At 40.7% G+C, this 20515-nt stretch overlaps 4 protein-coding genes across 5 annotated transcripts in view; 3 read left to right on the top strand and 1 right to left on the bottom strand.

The window, feature by feature from the left end:
* The window catches only part of LOC100121833 (cytochrome P450 2C41), a 107175-nt gene extending 96407 nt beyond the window's left edge, over positions 1–10768 (top strand). Inside the window, exons 8-14 of the mRNA XM_031923706.2 lie at positions 6054–6292; positions 6712–6942; positions 7023–7359; positions 7427–7588; positions 7845–7922; positions 9207–9361; positions 10185–10768. Of these exons, the coding sequence (XP_031779566.1) occupies positions 6054–6292; positions 6712–6942; positions 7023–7359; positions 7427–7588; positions 7845–7922; positions 9207–9361; positions 10185–10244 (1262 nt within the window). The 3' untranslated portion in view covers positions 10245–10768. The remainder of the gene's footprint in view (positions 1–6053; positions 6293–6711; positions 6943–7022; positions 7360–7426; positions 7589–7844; positions 7923–9206; positions 9362–10184) is intronic.
* Positions 10769–10972: 204 nt separating this feature from the next.
* On the top strand, positions 10973–16040 carry LOC100121815 (forkhead box protein C2-A). 2 transcript variants are annotated; one of them, XM_001605374.6, is made up of 4 exons: positions 10973–13014; positions 13689–13886; positions 13970–14396; positions 14472–16040. In XM_001605374.6, the coding sequence occupies exons 2-4, from the start codon at positions 13747–13749 to the stop codon at positions 14607–14609; spliced, it is 705 nt and encodes a 234-aa protein (XP_001605424.2). In that variant the 5' UTR covers positions 10973–13014; positions 13689–13746; the 3' UTR covers positions 14610–16040. The 2 variants fall into 2 exon arrangements, with proteins under 2 accessions (XP_001605424.2, XP_031779723.1); XM_031923863.2 differs by having other exon boundaries at positions 13678–13886.
* LOC100121796 (GDP-mannose 4,6 dehydratase) lies at positions 15452–18061 on the bottom strand. The gene is made up of 7 exons (XM_001605356.6): positions 17716–18061; positions 17222–17464; positions 16947–17139; positions 16636–16868; positions 16350–16565; positions 16193–16261; positions 15452–16118 (listed from the first exon to the last, which is right to left on the bottom strand). The coding sequence occupies exons 1-7, from the start codon at positions 17767–17769 to the stop codon at positions 16056–16058; spliced, it is 1071 nt and encodes a 356-aa protein (XP_001605406.1). The 5' UTR covers positions 17770–18061; the 3' UTR covers positions 15452–16055.
* Positions 17937–20311, top strand: LOC100121775 (probable asparagine--tRNA ligase, mitochondrial). The gene is made up of 4 exons (XM_001605332.5): positions 17937–18438; positions 18775–19343; positions 19414–19861; positions 19935–20311. The coding sequence occupies exons 1-4, from the start codon at positions 18310–18312 to the stop codon at positions 20193–20195; spliced, it is 1407 nt and encodes a 468-aa protein (XP_001605382.1). The 5' UTR covers positions 17937–18309; the 3' UTR covers positions 20196–20311.
* Positions 20312–20515: the final 204 nt, after the last annotated feature.

Here is a 20515-nt window from a genome sequence, read left to right as displayed (position 1 = left end):
CGCCTTTTAGATACCTTGGCACGTTTTTTTGTCAACTTAACCTACATAGGCTTGAAGAGGACGGACAAATACGCAAAATAATGCAGGCTGGAAAAATGTTATGCCTATACTCGCTTTCATCTCGCGGACACGTTAATTTATGGCGAATATACGCTTACATTATCCACACTTATCGCTGTTCTTTTTTATTTTACGGCACTATTTGCTATCGTTTCGCTGATACTTTTATTATGCGGGAATATCCCCTGTACCAATTTCCTCTCTCTCTCTCTCTCTCTCTCTCTCTCTCTCTCTCTCTCTCTCTCTCTCTCTCTCTCTCTCTCTCCGCTGTGCGCGTCGTCGCGACAACATAATAATTGCAGAAAAATTGATGAAGGCGAATAAATCTGCGCCGATTCCGACGCTATTTATAGATCCTTGACTGCAATTTACCGCGAGCAGAGGAAAAAGTCTGTGCAATCATTTTTTTACATGCTGATCTAGTTCTTATACACGGCTCGCCTATTCGGTTAATTAAATATCCCCGAAATTACGATACCGATCGCCTACATATAAGCTGCAGATCGGTCTTCATCGCTCATAAAGCAGTCGCTCTACGCGAGAACTTTTACGGATTGCGAAAAAAATTTCCCCTGAAAAAAAACGGGCGCGCGGGTAATTAATGGAATGCGAAAGGTCGGTACATCAATCCGCGCGTATATAATGGGGCGAGATTTGGATTTCGCGAAATACCGGATTACGGCGCAGCGGGACCGAGGAAATTCCCATTGAATTACAATAAATTAAAAGCGACAGCGCCTATACATATTCATTTGCCTCTATCGACGTGAACTTGAAATTTTATGATAATCGGAGAGAAGAAAGTGCCGGTGTTCCATTTTGTAGCTCCTTCCTTGTGTGTGTTATTTCTTCTGTGAAGGCTATATGGTAGACGGCATATATATAGGTGCCGAAAATAAAATTAGAAATTTTTTTCACGGATTCCAAGAGGTGCTGTATCTGCTGTATCGACAACCACCGACGCCGCAGCTCGTGCTATAACGTATTACGGCGTAGAAAGCGAGAAGATTATTAGGATAATTGATGCTTCGGAGATTCGGTATCGGGGGAACGCGTGGATGCAAAATCGGCGTGTGGCCGCTGAAAGTCGAGAATCGAATTGTCGTTTTTCTCGAGTGAAATCGTACCTATACGCGTTTTTGGCAGATAATTCGATCGTAATAATTACATCGTCAGAGCGTCAGTTAGCAATTAATAACGGCTCACTCGAGCCAAATTAACTCATTCGATACATATCGAGCAATCTCCGCATTTCCTCGTCAATTCGCCGCGACGCTTATCGCTCTCATTTTCCCGAATTAGGCGCGCATTACCTTTCCTTTAATCCACACCCGGCGAGAACAATTTGTTAAAACAACTGTACAAGAGGGCCGACGAGAGTCTGTGGGGAAGGTGCGCGGCCATATAGGTGCACCAAAAAGATACGTGGAACCGAAACATCGGCTTTCATCCGCGTTATTTTTATCGCTCACCGTCTCGCGATTGAATAATCGGCAAAAGGTCCGTTTGCGTGCAAGTCCCGGATTTTCGAGCTGTGTGTAATGCAATGCTGTTGTTGCTGCGTTACGAAAGGGCTGTTTGGTTCGACGTTTCCTGTTGCTGTAAACTTTGCGGTATATCGGTACGAGGAACGAGTTGTCGTTCGTGTTTGAAAATAAGTGTTTTTTTAGAGTTCACTCGGTGTTTACGATTGAGATTTAACAGTGAGATATAATTGTCAAAAGCGAACTCGATTATGCAAGTGCACACTTCTGACTTTTCAAGCATACGAGCGAGATTCCCGCATATATTTGATTCCGATTAATTCGTAAACCTCTTGATGCACGTACTTCCCGACGACAGAACAATCAAGCGGTACACATAAACATCAAGATCTCGATTACATTACGAACCATCAAGCGATCCTCAAAATGTCACGAGCGATTACCCAGAGCACTTTATACACCTCTTATAACGTTCCTCGCGTAATCGTCGACGGAAGAATAATTCGACTCATTCTTCGGTCGAGTAGAACACAACACATCTTTTCAAAGTCCCCCTCGTGTCAGGCGTTGTCACTGCCCTTTTTACGGAACATTATTTTCTCTTTCTTCTCGTCCGCGGAATGCGCCCGTCACACAAATTATGCTCGCGACTCGAATAAAGAAAGGAAGCTGCATCGAAGAAAGCTTTATCCCTCGTCGCTCGCGACTGTGTTCTTGTACCTATAGGTATATACGTACAAGCGCGCACGTATATATCCGCCGGCTGTTAATTGGTCGCTTTCTTCGCATATACGTGTGCACATACAGAACAAAGCCCAGAGGAGATTGTCGCTCTTTAGCACGTGACGGCCGTGTGTATATATAGGTATACATGCACGAGCTCTTACGTAAGGACTGTGTGTATTCTCGTCTTTTTGGTCTTATTTTCGAAAGGTCGGAGTTTGGCTCTTGATGTTGTTGTTGGAGGAAGTATTATGAAGCCGCAGAGGCGCGATGGTTCTTTTTTTGGGATGGCGGTGGGATTATATATTATAGAGGTGAATTTTTTGCGAGAAGAGAGAGAAAGTGATCGATATACGAGGACTGACTATTCTTCGGGATATGCTTTCGGCTTTATCGAAGCTGCGATCTGATACTCGGTGTGTGTGTGTGTGTGTGTGTGTGTGTGTGTGTGCTATGACGAGGCGGGATTGGGCAATATTCGCAAAAAGGTTTGCTCGTAATGGGAAATCGCGGTAAATTAATTGCGAGGACTCGTGAGAGATTCGATGATTGATGCAGATGTATAATGGGTTTCACAATGCATGCAGACTTGAAGCAGAATTTTTTTGATGAGTGAGTAATTAATTTTGTTACAATCGGCTCTTTGTTATATGATATATTATATATATTATATGATATATATAAATTGGCAACGTAGCATAGCTTTGAGATAAGAAAGAATTTCTCATGATTGAGATATCTCGATAAAAACGTAGCTAATAACAATATATAACTTGCCGATAACATCAGAATATACGTAGACGCGTAATATTAATATACTTACATCGACCTATCTCAATCTTCGTTCAATGAATCGCTCGCTGTGAATTTTGCAATCGAACGACCGACAAAAAAAAGCGATAAAATATCAATCCGATTGAGAGAGCTATCAAAAAATTTCTCCACCGTCACTTCCTCTCAAAATAAAAGTTAATATAAATATAAGCGATTTTGCATGTGTTACATAATTCATCGGATCGAGAGGCACAGTAATCCGATTCCGAACACGCATCATTCCCCATCGATCCTGATGCTAAAAACAAAATTAAAAGCTCAATTTCATCCAATCAATTATCTCGTTACGAAAGAGCCGCCGCTGATGCACTCGGCACAAAAACGCAGCGATAAAAACGTTCTAAAACCCATCGATCCGTCTTAACGACCTCGTCAACCTAGTAAATCCATATAGAGTAAAAAAGACCGACTCCGCATAAAGTTTTACAACTATTTATAGGTACTATACTACTTTCGACAAAAGAGGACGCGAACTAAAAGTTGAAAAATAAAAGAAGATCGCGCGCGTTCGCGTAACTCGCCGATCGCGCCACTGGACGTAACTAAAATAAAAGCGATACGAAACCGAAGACGGAAAAAGGAATCCCGTTTCACTTTTTATTATCATCCCATGGTATTTTCGTACCACCTAATAAAAAGAGTTTACGCACGACTGCTGTGTGTGTATGTGTATAGGAAGACAATATTTATGCGAGATTTCTCTCAGTAGGTATAGCTATGTATGTCTCATCGTGAAAGGAAAAGTCATGTGCCGGTCGATGGGGATCAAAGCGACGATCGCCGTCGGCTAATTTCGTTCGGCGACGTTGGCGCTTTTCGACATCGCCAAACTTGACCTTCGCGAGAGAGCGCAGGTGATGAGGTTATGAGTTGCCGGTGAAATTTTGCGGTGAAATAGGTCTCGCGCGCAGGTGAATATGACGAGATTGACCCGGAACATCGTATTATTGGCTAATTCCTGGCGTTTTTGGGTCCATGGCTAGCGAGATTCGCGATAGGCTGCGTATGTGTACAGAACGTTTGTATTCACAGTTCGATAAGAAACAAATTGTCGACATGAGAGTAAACGGTATCGGTTTAATGATCGTTATTTGTCTGAATAACGATGAGCGACGCGTATCTACAGATTAACAATGATTTTCTATTGAGTCTCAAGTTCATCTCGAGGACAGCAGTGAAATTTTCGTTTCTCAAAGCCGAATATAATTTACGATACTGACGTCTGTCGTGAAATTTCTCCGGACCACTGTATATCGGTTATATACCTGATGTGGGAATCAATTAGAAACAAGTGTCGAAAGAACGGCCTCACAGGAATTACCCGTCGAAGCGTATTAAAATCGCTTTAATCAAAGTTTTACGAGAATTTTACGGCGCAATTTGAAAAAAAAAACGTGCGCTCGTATTTGATTAAATTGAATGAAAACACGTCAACGACGAATTTAATCGAACGAAACACTTTATTTATGTATACACACACGAATTCATTTTATATCGAAGGAAAGAACTTTTCTTTGATCAAACGCTGGTCTCTATTATTCTACGTACGAGAATAGCATTTACAGGATAGAAACAAAGTACTTGCGGCCACTACCGCACTGAGATAAGATAACTTGTAGAGGTTAATTACTATCCGAGCGGAATTCGATATCTCAATGAGGAAGTACACGTGCATGTACCTCCAGTACTTATACGGCGAAAAACCTCAATCTTTGAACGCGACGAGTGAACAAAAGCATCTACCGCGTTACGGGCCCGCGTCCGCATAATGTGTTAGCCTTATATTGAAGACCAATAAATTAAATAAAAAGACAGAAAGATATCAAAACAAAGCCAACCGTGAAATTATCCGTACCTGCAGCGCGTTTGAATCTCAAGAACGACTAGGTACAACGACACAAAGCTCGTCGGCGCGTAATCTAATCTCCGGTCGCATAGATTAACGAATAGCGCCAGCAAAAAAAAAATAGGGGTAAAGCTTCAGTATACCGCGTGAAGCTTACTTGAACACCGTCAGTTATCAATCATTCCTCGTCGCGACGATGACACGGTACGGCGTCGTCGGTCTTGCTGCGGCTCTGTGCCTCGTCTGCCTCGGCAGCGGTAAGATGGATTTCATACAATAAATTCAATTAGATTTAGATTTACAAGGAAGCTGACGCATCGATAAAATCGATTCGGACTGCTGCTGGCTCGACGAATGATTGGGGCAAATTGATTTCGAAATTACGTTCAGCGGCGCGAATCAAAACTCCATCAATCGAGTCTCGAGTCAAGATGCACTGAATAGGGCAATTTTTCAGGAGCCTCGGTTTTTCCGAGCTCCTCTCTCGCTTTCCTCTCGATGCGTCCGTATTGGTTTACGCTGAAGCGTTTGCTTTTAGCTCTTATATGTCTAACGAAGAGTTCAGACAAGTCTTAGCCGAAGGAAAATATTTTTACGCGCGGAATTCGTGGCTACCGACTTCGGGGCTCTCTTTTTTCTCTATACACAGGTTGTTTTCGTCGCGTAAGTGCCTCAAGCGATGTCCCACGCGATCGGAATCGAAATCGCGAGTAAGTTGGTGTATCTGCTCAGGGGATCGATGCACGGAAACGCTGATAAGGCAGACGTGATCGAGTATCAGATTGATATGTCCACTTGCGGCTTTGCGCAACTGGGCGGTATACGAAGTTTGTGGGGGTATATGTAATGCACGATCGGTATCTATGTCTTTCAATCTGGGTGTGAGAGGTTTTGTAATGGAGCTGAGATGTGGAGCGCGTAATGCTCTGATGTTACGCTTCGTTGTACGGGATTATATCATAAATAGCTCGAAGACGTGTTTTAGATTCGCATAAAAATGGTATCTTTATCTGTTATGGTGTTGCCACTTTTTTAGCAACTGATGCCGAAATTAGCATTCATGTCAACAAAAAATTCTAAAATAAAAAGCTTGTTATCGCTTTCAGTTCAAGCCAAGGTAGGCGTAGGCTCGGGTGAGCAGGAATGGGGCTACACGACGGTGCGCGCTGGCGCCCACATGTTCTGGTGGCTCTACTTCACGACCGACAAGCAGGTATCGAGCTTCTACGAGAAGCCCCTAGTCATCTGGCTACAAGGAGGTCCCGGTGGATCCTCGACCGGTTACGGTAACTTCGAGGAACTCGGACCCTACGACGTCAACCTTAACTACCGTAACTACACCTGGGTAAGCTTTCTTTCATCATTTCAACATACACTTTTGAATGATTTATGTACCGAGTACTGCAAGTTAACAAAGATATTAGCGAAAATTGAAACCGCTCGGTAATAATTCTTCGGCGACCCTTTTCCACGCGTTTGAGAGTTCAAAAGATTTAGGTTTGTGGAGTTTTAAGTGAATAGTTCGGGTGAAGGCGCGGATGTGATTTATTTTAATGGGCTGCGACGTTAGATTTAGATCCTCCGATCGGCTATCTGCGCGTCGTTTGAAAAATAGAGAAACTCGATCTCCTCCGATATCATCTTTTTCGGACAAAACTCGCGGTGATACATGGATCCCGCGATATTGAATTAAGCCATTCGTCGAACGTCGCTATGGAAAAATTGTATTAAAAATCACTTTGTCGATAACTACGCGATTACCAGGTGAAGGACTACAACGTTCTCTTCATCGACAATCCAGTGGGCACAGGCTTCAGCTACGCCGACAATACCAATGCCTTCGCGACGACTAACGCTCAGATCGCCGCTGATCTGTTGGAGGTGATGCGCGATTTCTACAAAAGGCAACCTGAATTCCGCAAGGTACCCGTGTACATCACCTCCGAGTCGTACGGAGGCAAGATGGCCGCTGAATTCGCTTACGTCTGGTACAAGGTATGGATCATCATCAACCGATTTTTAATATTTTCCAAGCCATCGGAGTACACCTACAGTGATTTTTAACAAATTGACAGGCCCAGAAGTCAGGATCGATCGAGAGTAACCTCAAGGGTGTGGGTCTCGGTGACTCCTGGATTTCGCCGATCGACAGTGTGCTCACCTGGGCACCTTTCCTCCTCCAAACCGGTATGGTAGACACGGAGGGCTACGAAGAAATCCAAAAGTGGGCTCAGAAGACCAAAGACGCCGTGGACGGCGGCGAATGGTCGACCGCCACTAGTCTCTGGGGTCAGACGGAAAACGTCATCATCAGGATCACCGGTAACATCGACTTTTACAACATCCTGACCAAGGTTCATGGTGGATACAAACGACAGCCCAAGTTCCGCGATGCCAAGTCCGCCACCCGAGGTAAGATACGTCGGATCTTTGATGAACTTATAATTCATTTGATTAAAAAATGCATTGCCTTTCGCAGCGTTATTCCGGGCCACGGTTGAGCGCGACGACGCCAGCCTGGACAGGCTGATGAACGGCCACGTGAAAAATGCCTTGAATCTCACCAAGACCTGGGGTGGACAGCGTGGACCGGTCTTCTCGCTGCTCTACGAGGACTTCATGAAGCCCGTTACCGAAGTTGGTACGTTATAACGATGAGAGCAGTAGAGCCTCCGCTGCTGCGGAAGAGCGAGAGCTGGTCCGAAAATAAATCGCTTCCGCGACATAAGCTATACGTATAATTCGACGATATTATCCGTAGCAAACTTTAGTACACTGTACGCGATAACAATCTTCGGTATTATAGATCAGCTCGCTTTCGCTCTCCTACCCCCGAGCCAATAGCCGCGAGCTTTTTCCTCGCATCTCTCACGAGCAAATTTACGTATGTGTTACAGTGGAGCAACTACTCAACGAGACGGACCTCAAAGTCTTCGTGTACACCGGCCAGCTGGATCTGATCGTCGATACCCCAGGTTACCCACTTTACTGCATTATTATATACTTCACATATATGTATAGTCGTGTTATTGCACAAGTTACGCGATATATTTTATCGATCGCTTGTGTATAATTTTCGAACGCCGCCGCCGCAAGATTTAACGCGGCGTTGCGGCTCTCTCGCTCCATCTCTTTATTTTCATATATCATATCTTGTAATATTATGCTGCGCACGTGCGTATTACGAGGATTACGCTCGAAATGCGCGGCTCCGATAATAAGTTTCGCGCTTCGAGCATGTGTGCCGGGAGAAAGTTATATCGCGCCGAGGGATTATTATTTTGGATGCGCGAGAATCAATTATTGATTCGAGAAGCGCTGATTTATCCTTTATTGAAATGCTCTTTTTGTTATTGTTGTGGTTAATTTCATGGTTTGCGTAAAGAATTATAGCGGCGAGATTACGTCTGTTTTTTTTTTTTTTTAAGAATCTTTTGCAGTTTATAGCGAATTTAGACGCGTAACAGTAAAAAGACGCCGCGATTAGAACAAATTGCAATCAGAACTTGACGTCGTAAAAATAATTATCTTCCGCCTCGGTATCTTCCAAACTACTAGCATACATATTTCTTGTCGAAAAACCCCGTGATTATGCACATCGCGCTAAAATCTAAAATGAATACCCATTTATACCTCGGATTTTTTCCAAGAGCAAAGATTCAGAGCTGCTATAAGAGCATATAGCAATTGCGAAGAAGCCATAATTCTCTCTTCCTGAAACATATACAGCCGCGAGTGCACGTGTAACATTACTATCGCCAATTGCGCGGCGCGGCATATAACGTTTACCATCGATTCAGCCGCTCGTAAAAGCGTACCTAACTACTACAACTGTTTCAATTGCGCTTCGTCCGCGTGCGATTCGAGCAATAAAAAACAAAATTGAAAATATTATCCTACATACGTGGGAAGACTTTCTGTTTTCTAAAATCTTCGCACGTGGAATGCAGTTATCTAAGCTTTTCGAAACAGCCGCAGCCGTCGCGATTGCGAACAATGACGGGCTTGTGATTGTATTATATGACTTTTGACACTTGGCCAAATCTTGATAATCCGTACAAAGTCGCGCAACTTACTTTCGTTTTTAGCGCGTGTCGCGCAATAAAAAGATATCCCGTCGTTAGAGGCATCGATAGAAAGAGAATTTAGGTTTATAGCGACGAATAAAGCGCGAATATATGTGCTAATTGTTTCGAAATTTAGAAATTTCGTGAATACTCGACCGCGACATATAATTACAATTCGACGTGTGCGCGCAGGAACTCTGCTGTGGGTCGAGAGGTTGAACTGGAAAAACGCCAAGCAGTGGCAGACGAGCAAGAGGACTCCGGTCGTCGTCGACGGTATAATCGAGGGCTACCGCAAGGTCTACAAGAACCTGTACTTCTACTGGATCAACCGAGCCGGACACATGGTAAGCTGCAAGCTTTGGAGGAGGTCGAAAACGCACATATTCCATCTGCCATTGCGCAACTCATAATTCGAAAACGCAATAACGGCCTGATAGACTCCAAATGGCTTGATTAAGTCTCTAAAAGGGTAGCCGGCGTTTCTTCGACTTTCCGATCTCACTATTCTTATATACCTATACATACTCTATATTCTCCGCCTGTTTATGATTCAACGCTGGTCCGCAAACTACATTCGCGATGCATAATACAAAGTTTCGGTTATCAGGCGCACTTCCTCTTCGCGGAGTTTTGAAATTGTTTAGCGAAAGGAAGCCAATGATCGTCGCGTAAAAAGTGATCTTTGAAAACGTGGCCATACACACCGATTAATTATATTTGTGTGTACGCGTTGTGTGTGTAGTTCCGCGTCGGGATATCGTGAAGCCGGTTATTAGCGCGTTTTTTCTCCTTATTAAGTGCCGACTCGCGCGGTCGGAAACGCTGAAATAACAACTTGGGAGACAGTGAAAAGTATTTAAAATTTTTATAAACTCCGCAGCCTCGAGAGTTTATGCGCGACGGTAGAAAGGCAAAAAAGAGGAGTCGCTTATAACATACGCGTACGGCACACTGGAATACATACCCATTTATCGAAATGAAATTATCGCCCCGGCTATAACGATTTACTCCGCATCGAGAATCTCGAAAGTCAGAAAAAGGCAAACAACACGTGACACGTTGTTTTCCTAACGGCAGCTCACATCGAGAGTACCCCTTAGCTCGAGAGAGTCACACTCATCTTGGCTTATAAAGTTTCACCGCATGACGTCGTTTTCTCTTTCGCAGGTGCCAGCCGATAACCCCGCGGGTACCGCCGCCTTGCTCAAGGACCTCACCGAGAATTAGAATACATAATGCCAACCTCTACAGCTACAGCTCATCTCTAACTCCTCCTTCGATTTCTATCCGCATCGTCGTCGTCGTCTAAGTCTCACGAGGCTGTCTCTATAGGAAATTTCGGAAGGAGAGGACTTTATGCATATACAAGTGTATGGCGAGGGAGCAAGAAAGAAAGTCGAGCCCGAATTCGGGAATGTAAAGTAGCGAGAGAGCGATGAAGGAGTTTCTATGCCGACTGACTTTTTCGGGCAAATATTTTAACGGCGACGAGAGTCTCTGCGACTTGTGTACGAAAGAATTTGTGTAAATATGCGCTTGAAGATGAGATGAAATATATGTTTGTTGAACAAACTGATGCCCGTTATTGCGTGTACTTATGTGTATTATTGTACTTGCGTGTATTATTGTCCCTCTTTTAAACTGCGGCGCGGTTGTAGACGTTATATATGTGCAGAGATAATTACAAAAAGTTACTCACTATATAGCCTAGATCTTCGTGTAATTAATTAAAGAGCCTTACCACATACGCATATCATGCATTCCTTAATTCGTCCGCCGCAGATCGTACCCAAATTACTCGGCGCAAATTGCTTTATATAAAAAGCAGCCACTTCTGTGATCCGGCCGTATGCGTAAAAATTTAATACCCGGCGCATTTCTCGAAGAAAGTTCCTCTCCGCGCATTTACATAAGGCACGATAACATTTACGTATCCTACATATATTTCCCCGGCAATTTGCACTTGTAATAAAACCGATAAAAACAGCCCCGCGACCGTAAAATTTCTCGAAAATTGTTTTACATAAAGATCCATCCAATTACGAAGCCACTATCAAAGCTACTTCGAGGCAGACGCGTGCACACAATGCAGTAATAAAGAGGAGACCGTCGCTGTGCAGCGACAAATCCACGCAGAGTCGGCGAAAAGAAAGCGAAATCGGCGGGAATTTGGAAATTCGCGAGACGACGTCGCGCGAATCCGACGCCGAATACCGAATACCAAAGAGGGGAATAAAGGAGTCGCAGAATTTCAATGTGCATGTGGGTACTGGCGGCGGCTCGGCTTTGATTGAGTCGGGCGTAAACAGTCTCAACTGACGCGTGGAATGTAGTGATTCGAAAGATTGTATAATTATTTCTTCGCGCAAGTGTAAGGAGGTTCCTGCCGTCGATCTATAATTGAAATTTCTTACGCATCTTGTACGTATGCGATACGATGTTTATAAATAAAAAATATTTCTAAACTAGCAAAATCGATAAATTCCATCAAAAAGCTCGTAAAGTCTGCCGATGTCGCTAGTTTTAACAGAAGACGACGTGCGGTTAGAGGTCACCTCCGTATGTATGTTATCTCGCGTCGAATCAAACGAGATAATTAAATCCTTTCCTCGTTTCTGCAAACGTCCGTATAAAAGATGATGCAAAGGACTTTTTTCCGCCGAGAGATTTCGTAACGATTGCTTAATATAGCAGTTTAGGAACCGTTTTATCCTCTCGTGACACGCGTACACCGCTGCAGGCTGCGCTTCCGCGTGTCGAGAGAAAAAAAGAGATCCTTTTCGAGGATACGCCACGTCGGGTTGTTTGTTTTTGGAATGGAGGTAACTTCGATTTCGCAATTTTTTCGGCAAAAAAGGATGGGAATTCGAAAGTTCCTTATCGCTTGCCGAATTTTTCCCCCCTCGAGCCTCGGAATAATGCATCTATAATGGCGCGCGGACGATTTTCGTGACTTGGATTTTATTAATGGCTGACCTGCGCGAATGTTTATTTTTGAATCACGGCCGTGACTAATATAGGTGTTTGCTTTATTTTGATTGCTCGAATTTCGAAATCGAAGGAATTTTCAAATCTCGCAACTATGTATCAAAATGAAATTCATTCGGATTCGAAAATATCTTTTATCATCGCACAAACACGAAGAAAAGAACGTATACGCTTTAAAAATAAGCGTCCCTCGCATCTATGCTCACTTTTTACGCTACTCCCATTCACGAAGATTATTTCGAAGTTGGCCTTTTGTTTACCTAAAAAATCCTTGCCGTCCGTAGATCATGCTCTGCGCTGACGTCTAATCCGACCGCGGCGAACGTCTAATTTTGAGTCGTGTTTTCATTGCGATTAACGCGACGGCGCGCGTTGCATCGGGCTATACTGCGGCGGGCGAGTGTTGATTCTGTTTTTTAGGAGGCGCGTGGGTGCAGGCTCGACCGATCCGCGGGTTTTCTTTGATTTAGTAAATAAATAAAAGCTGCGTGTGCAGCTTTTCGCTATAATTTAATGCCTTCGCCTCTTGGAAAAAAAAATCTGTTTTTATTCTTTCGCGATCTCGCGAGTGCAAGTGCTATTTTTGTAAAATTGGATCGAAGAGATATTTGGAAGAAACTACGTTTTCATAAGAAACGAGAGTTCTACCGATGGTAATCCTAGAAATGGGCCGAATCACAGCAGCCGCAGAAGCAGAAACTCATCGAAGACCCAGAAAAACACCGTAAAAAGGATAAAACATCATCGCCTTCGAAGAAGCTTCGGCAAGCGCACATGTGTACAAACAGCAATTAAACCGTCGACTTTCGAGCTTTCGTCTCTCGCCCGCGAGGGCGTGACTACGTACACCGAAAAATCCAAGATTCGGAGGGCGGAGCTAAGCTCGCCCGAAGCTTCTACCACGAGGATGGATCTTCAGTCGAGTGGCTAAAGCTTTGATCGATAGATCGTGTGAATGAGAATTCAGAGTATACATCGCGGAAAGCGGAAGAAAGAGTACATGCGAGCGGTACGTATAGCATTATTCAAATCGATCTCCCGATACCGATCTCAATAGCCCTCTATAACTATTCTGTGAAAAACTTTCAAACTACCCATAAAGCCATTTAACCATCTCGGCTTCGCTCCCATTGTCTCGGGCATATCCGAGCTCGACTTCCTATGCACTTGTAACGATCTTAGGTACTAGCCTCGTTGAAACTACCTACGTATACGAGGTTTATACACCCATCGCTTTCGCTGATACTCGTTCCGCTGTGTGTGGGCACTTGGCTTTGGCTAGACACACTGCCGGTACAAGCTGCTGCGCTGATCTTGTTCCGCTTTTTTTCTGCTCGATTCTCGGTAAACTCGCGGTGTTGTGGAGTATGCTAATTTATGCACGAGATGTAGATGCCGCGGGTTATCGAGAACGACGAAGAAGCGAAAACGCTGTTTTAAGGGAGCATATACTTAGCGCACTGCCGGTGAGAGATTGGCGATTCAAGAGAGCATAAATGCAGATTATGTTTTTTTGCTCTACGCGTAGTAAAGGATAGATAAAAATTGAAAAGCCGAGTTGTAGGAAATCGCTCTGATTTGAAACTTGGTGTTTAGAATGACAAATGAAATGATATTTGATATGATAAAAACACGCATAATAATATTTAAAAGTCCGTAAATATTGTTTTAGTTTCGTTACAGATATGCTTCTGTAATAAAGGAGTACGACGATCGATTGAGTCATCAACGTTGATTCAACATGGAGCAAATATTTCCGAATTTATCCTTACTACCGAGTTCCTACTACTACAGCTGTTTCAACGTAGTGCAAGATGCGACGAAAGTTCATCAGCAGATGCCATCGCCCCAGATTTCCTGGCCCACTGTACAACAGCGTTGGTACGATTTATGAATCATCGTCAAAAGCCATCCCCGACAAAATAATTAATTTTCGAACTTATAAAAACCTTCCAATATATCAGGGAGCAGCTCACTCGTTATCACCTACACCACCAGAGTCACCAGCCAACGATCCAACGCTACGAGAAACCCGCCTACTCCTACATTGCCCTCATCACAATGGCCATCGAGTCGTCCCCGAAGCGTCGACTCACCCTCTCGGGCATCTACCGCTACATAATGGACAGATTTCCCTACTATCGAGACAACCGTCAAGGCTGGCAGAACAGCATCAGGCACAACCTCAGCCTCAACGAGTGCTTCGTCAAGCTACCCAGGGATAAGGTCGTAGACGGCGAGACGGGCGGAGAGGGTCAGGGATGCTGCGGCAAGGGAAGCTTTTGGACGTTGGATCCGTCGGCCAGCGGGATGTTTGAGAATGGAAACTACAGGCGGAGAAAGACGAGGCGACAGATGCAGCAGAGGGTCAAGAGGCTGGGACAGAGCTCGGTGAGAGTGGGTTTCACTGTGTTTATTTAAAAAAACAATTTTTATTAAATTATACTTTCCTTTTCTAATGTACAGATTTCCGCTCCAGACTACCTCAAAACCAGCCCCACCAACGTCAACAGCCCCATCAAGACCAGTTCAAAGTCGAGTCTCTTCACCATCGACAACATCCTGAAGAAGCCCTCGCCACCATCCAGCTGTTCAGTCCGCTGACAGCGCAAAACTATTTTCGCTTACACGCTCAAAGACACGCGGCATCTGCGCTTGTGTTTGTTTCTCTTCAAGGCAGGCGGTGCGCAGCCTTTAAAAATCTCTTCCTGGAAGTTCGATAAATCACGCGCCCGCTGTTCAGATACGAGAGTTGGGAACTGATGTGGATCGCGAGAGACGATCATTATTTCATAGTATAAGGAACTGCAAGTGATTTAACTACTAAGTGAGACTTGGAAATTGTTGTAAAAGTGCATTTTTCATACAAGTGGAAACGTGTGGACGATGTTCAGATTGACCAACTAGTTATTGTTATAAAAAATTTGAGCTTGCGAAGATGTCGCAGTTACGCGACTATATAAGTGTTTTTATCCATTAGCTTTATTCGTTAGACTGCGGCGATAAGCGTTTATTTTTCTTTGACGATTTCTTTAAGCGCTGTGGTAAACTTTCTCAAAAAACATTCGTTAAATTTGATAAAATTTGTAAACAAAATTTTGTTGGAATTTCGTATGATGTGAAAGTAACAATTAAAAGTATAATCAACTAAAAGAACTTTCTTACTAATTCCTGCTTAGTTTTGCAATCTACAAGTAATAAACCGCAATATTAATAAGTGTTAAATGCATCGGTCGAAGTATTTGATAAAGAATAAAAAATGATATTTTTGTTATTTGTTAAAATCATAGAACGTCTAGTAAATCGTCAAATGTTCGGATGTTTTAAAGCAAGCTGTAATCCAGCAGCTATTTTACGCTTTCTGTATATTTAAGGTGGGAGAATTTTCAATGAATTCTTTGATTACTGGCCATTTTGGACTACACAGAAGTTCAATAAAACTGCGCCAACTTTACGATGACTTTAATTAACTTTAGCTATGCACGTTTACTTCATCGATATTTATTATTTACAAGTTAAAAATGTGTATTACGCTAGTTAAAATTCAATAGATAATCTTATAACTCGACACATTTCTTCTGGTGAAAATTACGTAAAAACGTATAAATATTATTGCACACAGGTATTTCAGAATTTAGAAATAATATGTGATGAAAGTAGTGAAACATTTTGAATACTGTTTAAAAACTGGGAAATTACAAAAATGCAAAAGTCACTCTTCTATATACAATTCAAGAAAATCATCTCTATTAAAAAGATACAAGAGATTATAAAAAATCAGGTTGAACAAATGGAATGTTTCATGTTTTCACTATTTTCATTGCATTTTATCAGAAATTTGTAATAAATTTTATACGTTCAGTACAAAAATATTTTCCCCAGGGTAATCTTACACACGCACATAAAAACATGTAAATTATTCTAAAAAAAATGTACACTCTTACAGTTTTGCACCTTGAAATTTCCACAGCATCTCGTTGTTTCTATAACTATTTGCGCGAAATTCAATACAGATCACACTGGTTAAAAAAAAAATTAGTCTTCCTATAATTATGCTACTGGATTTCTTCTCATCAATTCCAAATCAGCAGTCATCATATCAACCACAAGTTCCTGAAAAATAAGTACGAATTATAAAATATTTCTTGTATTTTTTTCTAAATATGTATGTGTATATGTGTATTTACTTGGAATGACACAGTTGGTGTCCAGCCCAATGTTTTCTTTGCTTTTGTCGCATCTCCCATCAGAAGATCCTATAAATATTATAAACAAATAAAGCATGTCATTTTTTTAGTATTGTTGTTTCCAATACAAACTTAGATGGGCAGTTATAAAACTTACAACTTCTGTTGGACGAAAATATTTAGGATTAACTTTTACAAGTATTTGTCCACTACTTGCATCTTTTCCAACTTCCTCTACACCTTTACCTTCCCATTTAATACTTCTTCCAACAAACTGGAATGCTTCTTCAACAAATTCCCTTACACTGTGCGTTTCACCTGTAGCTATCACATAATCATCTGGGACATCTTGTTGTAGCATTAACCACATTGCCTATTTCAATAATTGATTAATATTTTACTATAATATGTACAATAGAAACAGATTTTAAATATATACTTACTTCAACATAATCCTTAGCATGTCCCCAATCTCTTTTAGCATCCAAATTTCCTAGCTCCAATACATCTTGTAAGCCCAAGTGTATTTTTGCTATTGTTCTAGTGATCTTTCGGGTTACAAAATTTTCACCTCGCCTTGGACTTTCATGGTTAAAGAGTATACCATTGCTGGCATGCATACCATATGCCTCTCTGTAGTTTATAACAATCCAAAAACTATACATCTTGGCACAAGCTTTAAACATAAAAAATGTATTTTAGCAGGAAATCCATAGCCCTCATTTTTATTGAACATAAATTAACAACTAATTACCATAAGGTGATCGTGGATAAAATGGAGTCTTTTCATTCTGAGGCACCTCACTGGCTTTCCCATAAAGTTCAGAAGTAGAAGCTTGATAAAATTTGACTGATTTTTCTAATCCACACGTTTGTACAGCATCTAGCAATCTTACTGTGCCAACAGCATCGACTTCAGCTGTGTATTCACTTAAATCAAAACTTACCTATGTGGAAAATTATTATTAATATTAATATATTAAAAATACATTTATTTTCAAATTAACTTTAAATTTAACTTTAATATACCTTGACATGGCTTTGAGCAGCTAAATTGTAGATTTCAGTAGGTTGAACTTTGCTAATTACTTTAACAAGACTACTAGAATCTGTCATATCGCCATAATGAAGTTTCATCTTTCCCTGTCTGTGACTATTAGGATCTTCATAAAGATGCTGTATTCTGGTGGTATTGAATGAACTTGCTCTTCTAATAATACCATGAACCTCGTAACCTTTTTCAATAAGGAACTCGGCCAAATACGAGCCATCCTAGAAAAGACATAAATCATTAGATTTATGTTATGATTGAATGCTAATTAGCATTTAAAAATAAATACTTTCAAGCTTTAACCTACAATTAATTTAGAGAACATCCCTAGCATTTAATGAATTTTTTAATAAATATATAACCAAACGATGCAAAATCTTAGCCTTAAAAATATCCTTATTGCTTGCACATAAGAATAGATGCAAAAATTCACATATAAATATAAAAAACGAAATTAAAAAATAATCAATACCTGCCCAGTGATGCCGGTAATGAGAGCGACGCGTTTCTGATCTCCCGTTGCCATTGTGAGATTGTGAAATTACACTATACAAAAAATTACCGAAACGCAGGGAAACACGCAAGAAAATTCGTTTAATGAAGTATATCTATCGCTAGGAAAGCGAATATAACTTGGCGAAAAAAAACATCGGAGTGAGTACGTGGTAATCGTCGCAATCCATCGAAGCTGTCACTGCCGCCTGCCACGCGTTTGTTGTGTGTTGATTTTCAGGGTTGACTGTGTTGATAACAGCTGATCATTGATTGGTTATGTTGGCTTTACATATCTACAGTGTCGTTCACATTAATATAATCACATCATCCGCAAAAAGCTCTTTTTATGTATATAAACCTGATTGTCAGTAAAGCGCGATATTTTTTACCGTTTTTTTCACTTTAATTAGTGAACACTTGCTGTCAGACAATTTTAAAACATCGCACAATTCGAAATACAGATGTGAAAAAACGCGTATTTGGTGTGAACTATCAAGTCGGGCTTAATGTTTAGTTCACGAACATTCGAAACAGTTTTGCCGTTTGATATTATACATTTTGTTTGTCATTAATGATTCTGAAGCGAATTTTGCAATTTAATCTTAAAAATGGACATTGTCTGCGACGCAGAGCGCACAATTATGCCACGATTTACGAATCAAACGATTCTAAGAATGTCGGCAAAAAAGCCAAAGTACAGGTTAGAACCATTGAAACACATGTTTTCATTTAGTTTCTTAACAATTTAGGTAATAAGTAGCTGTTGTTTATTTTTTTAAATTTTCATAATAATATAATTGTTTCTTTCTTTTTCTATTATGGACAGACAGAAACATGTTTCAGTGTTTTCATTTGAAACTGTGTGCTCCAATTTAGTTATTACATAAACGAATGATTTTCAAGAATTAATTTGACTGCTCAATAAAATAATACTGTTATAATTGTAGACAAATGCAATATAATTTCAACACGATTAGATTATATAATAATTTAAAAATATTGATTCATTTTAATTGTGAAATTAATGATATTCTAGGGATGGGTGAAAGCGTTGCGAAAAATGAAAGATAACATCTTTCTTGATTTAAATGATGGCACATCTAGTCAACCACTCCAAGTAGTCTTAAAGAAAGGCATGAAACCAGAAAACTTGAGTTATGGCTGTAGTATGACAGTTGAGGGTGAAATTACAGTAGCTCCAAATGGTAGGGCAGAACTGCAAGTTGATAAAATCGATATTATAGGAAAGTGTGATCTGGAAGGCTATCCATTTTTACCAAGGAAACAATACTCTGAAGACTATATTCGCCGATATCTACACCTCAGACCCAGAACCAAAGCTTTCTCCAGTACTATGCGTTTACGAGACTTGGCAACAAATGCCATTAGAGATCATTTTAGAGACAGAGGTTTTATCAATATACACACTCCTATTCTAACTTCAAATGACTGTGAAGGTGCTGGGGAAGTCTTTATAATACAGCCAAATTCCCAAGAACTTGTCCAAGCAATGAAAACTGAAGGAGTGGATGTTGAATCTACATATTTCAATTCAAAGGCTTTTCTGACAGTATCTGGTCAATTGCATTTAGAAGCTTGTGCAAGGTAACTATTATTTTTGTATTCATACATAGATCAATGGAAAATTTAAATTAATATACTAAATATATTTCAGAGCACTTTCAAAGGTCTACAATTTTAGTCCAGCCTTTCGAGCAGAAAATACAAAATCTAGACTTCATTTATCAGAATTTTACATGATTGAAGCAGAAATGGCTTTCATTGCATCCCTGAAAGATCTTGCTACAGAAGCTGAACTTTTAGTAAAGTCTGTCACATTTAGTCTTATTGAAAAAGGTAGTTCAGATCTTCAAGTACTAGAAGCTCCAGAGCCAACTTGGTTGAACAAAGATTTTGGTTACATTACATACACTGAAGCTCTAGATATTTTAGATAAAAATTCTGATAGACTAACTTTTCCAATTAAACCTGGAGAAGGACTTGCAAAAGAACACGAATTGTTCCTAGTTCATCATCTAGGTGATGTTCCCGTTTTTGTAACTGAATGGCCAGTAAACAGTAAACCTTTTTATATGAAAGAGTGCGAGGATGACAAATCAAAGGTACAGTTTATCATAAAATTAGGCAGCATCTCTGATTCTTACATAACTTATTAATTTTTTCATATATTTTAAGGTTCAAGCTATGGACCTGTTGGCCCCAACAGTTGGTGAACTGATTGGAGGAAGTGTGAGGGAAGATAATTATTCCAAGCTAAAATCTAAAATACCACCTGGATTAAACCTTGACTGGTACTTAGAGCTTAGAAAATTCGGTAACGTTCCCACTGCAGGCTTTGGAATGGGATTCGAAAGATATTTACAGCTAATTTCAGGTGTACCAAATATCAAAGACGTCATTCCTTTTCCTAGATGGCCACACAATTGTAGTTTATAAATCAATTCTATTTGTATATATAAATTGTGTATTAGAATGCAGTTGTTACGTTATTTTTATAGATAAGTTTTTTAAAGTTTTTTGTAACAAATAATAAAGTGATTATTTGATTCAAACTTCGTTGTTTTGATTGGGAATGGATTTAATAACGAAACAGTTATTTTTGTGGTTTAATATATCTTTATTTATTACCTTATGAATTTTCCGAAAGTTAATTAGCTAGATAAAAATAGTACTTCAATAGTTAGTGTCAAACTGAAAAAAAAGAAAAGTTTTTCTAAAAGAAAAATTTAGCATATTTGTAACATTCTTAAATTAAA

This window comes from Nasonia vitripennis, chromosome 1 (assembly GCF_009193385.2).
Source record: "Nasonia vitripennis strain AsymCx chromosome 1, Nvit_psr_1.1, whole genome shotgun sequence".
Taxonomy (NCBI): Eukaryota; Metazoa; Arthropoda; class Insecta; order Hymenoptera; family Pteromalidae; genus Nasonia; species Nasonia vitripennis.
This window is presented reverse-complemented; position numbering and strand designations above follow the sequence as displayed.

Coding starts and splice junctions, on each gene's coding strand:
- LOC100121815 (XM_001605374.6), top strand. CDS start 13,747: ATGGAGCAAATATTTCCGAATTTATCCTTACTACCGAGTTCCTACTAC. Junction 13,887..13,969: donor CCCACTGTACAACAGCGTTG/GTACGATTTATG, acceptor CCAATATATCAG/GGAGCAGCTCACTCGTTATC. Junction 14,397..14,471: donor AGAGGCTGGGACAGAGCTCG/GTGAGAGTGGGT, acceptor TCTAATGTACAG/ATTTCCGCTCCAGACTACCT.
- LOC100121796 (XM_001605356.6), bottom strand. CDS start 17,769: ATGGCAACGGGAGATCAGAAACGCGTCGCTCTCATTACCGGCATCACT. Junction 17,465..17,715: donor TTACCGGCATCACTGGGCAG/GTATTGATTATT, acceptor TGTCTTTTCTAG/GATGGCTCGTATTTGGCCGA. Junction 16,119..16,192: donor CACCAACTGTGTCATTCCAA/GTAAATACACAT, acceptor CTTATTTTTCAG/GAACTTGTGGTTGATATGAT.
- LOC100121775 (XM_001605332.5), top strand. CDS start 18,310: ATGATTCTGAAGCGAATTTTGCAATTTAATCTTAAAAATGGACATTGT. Junction 18,439..18,774: donor GCAAAAAAGCCAAAGTACAG/GTTAGAACCATT, acceptor ATGATATTCTAG/GGATGGGTGAAAGCGTTGCG. Junction 19,344..19,413: donor CATTTAGAAGCTTGTGCAAG/GTAACTATTATT, acceptor AATATATTTCAG/AGCACTTTCAAAGGTCTACA.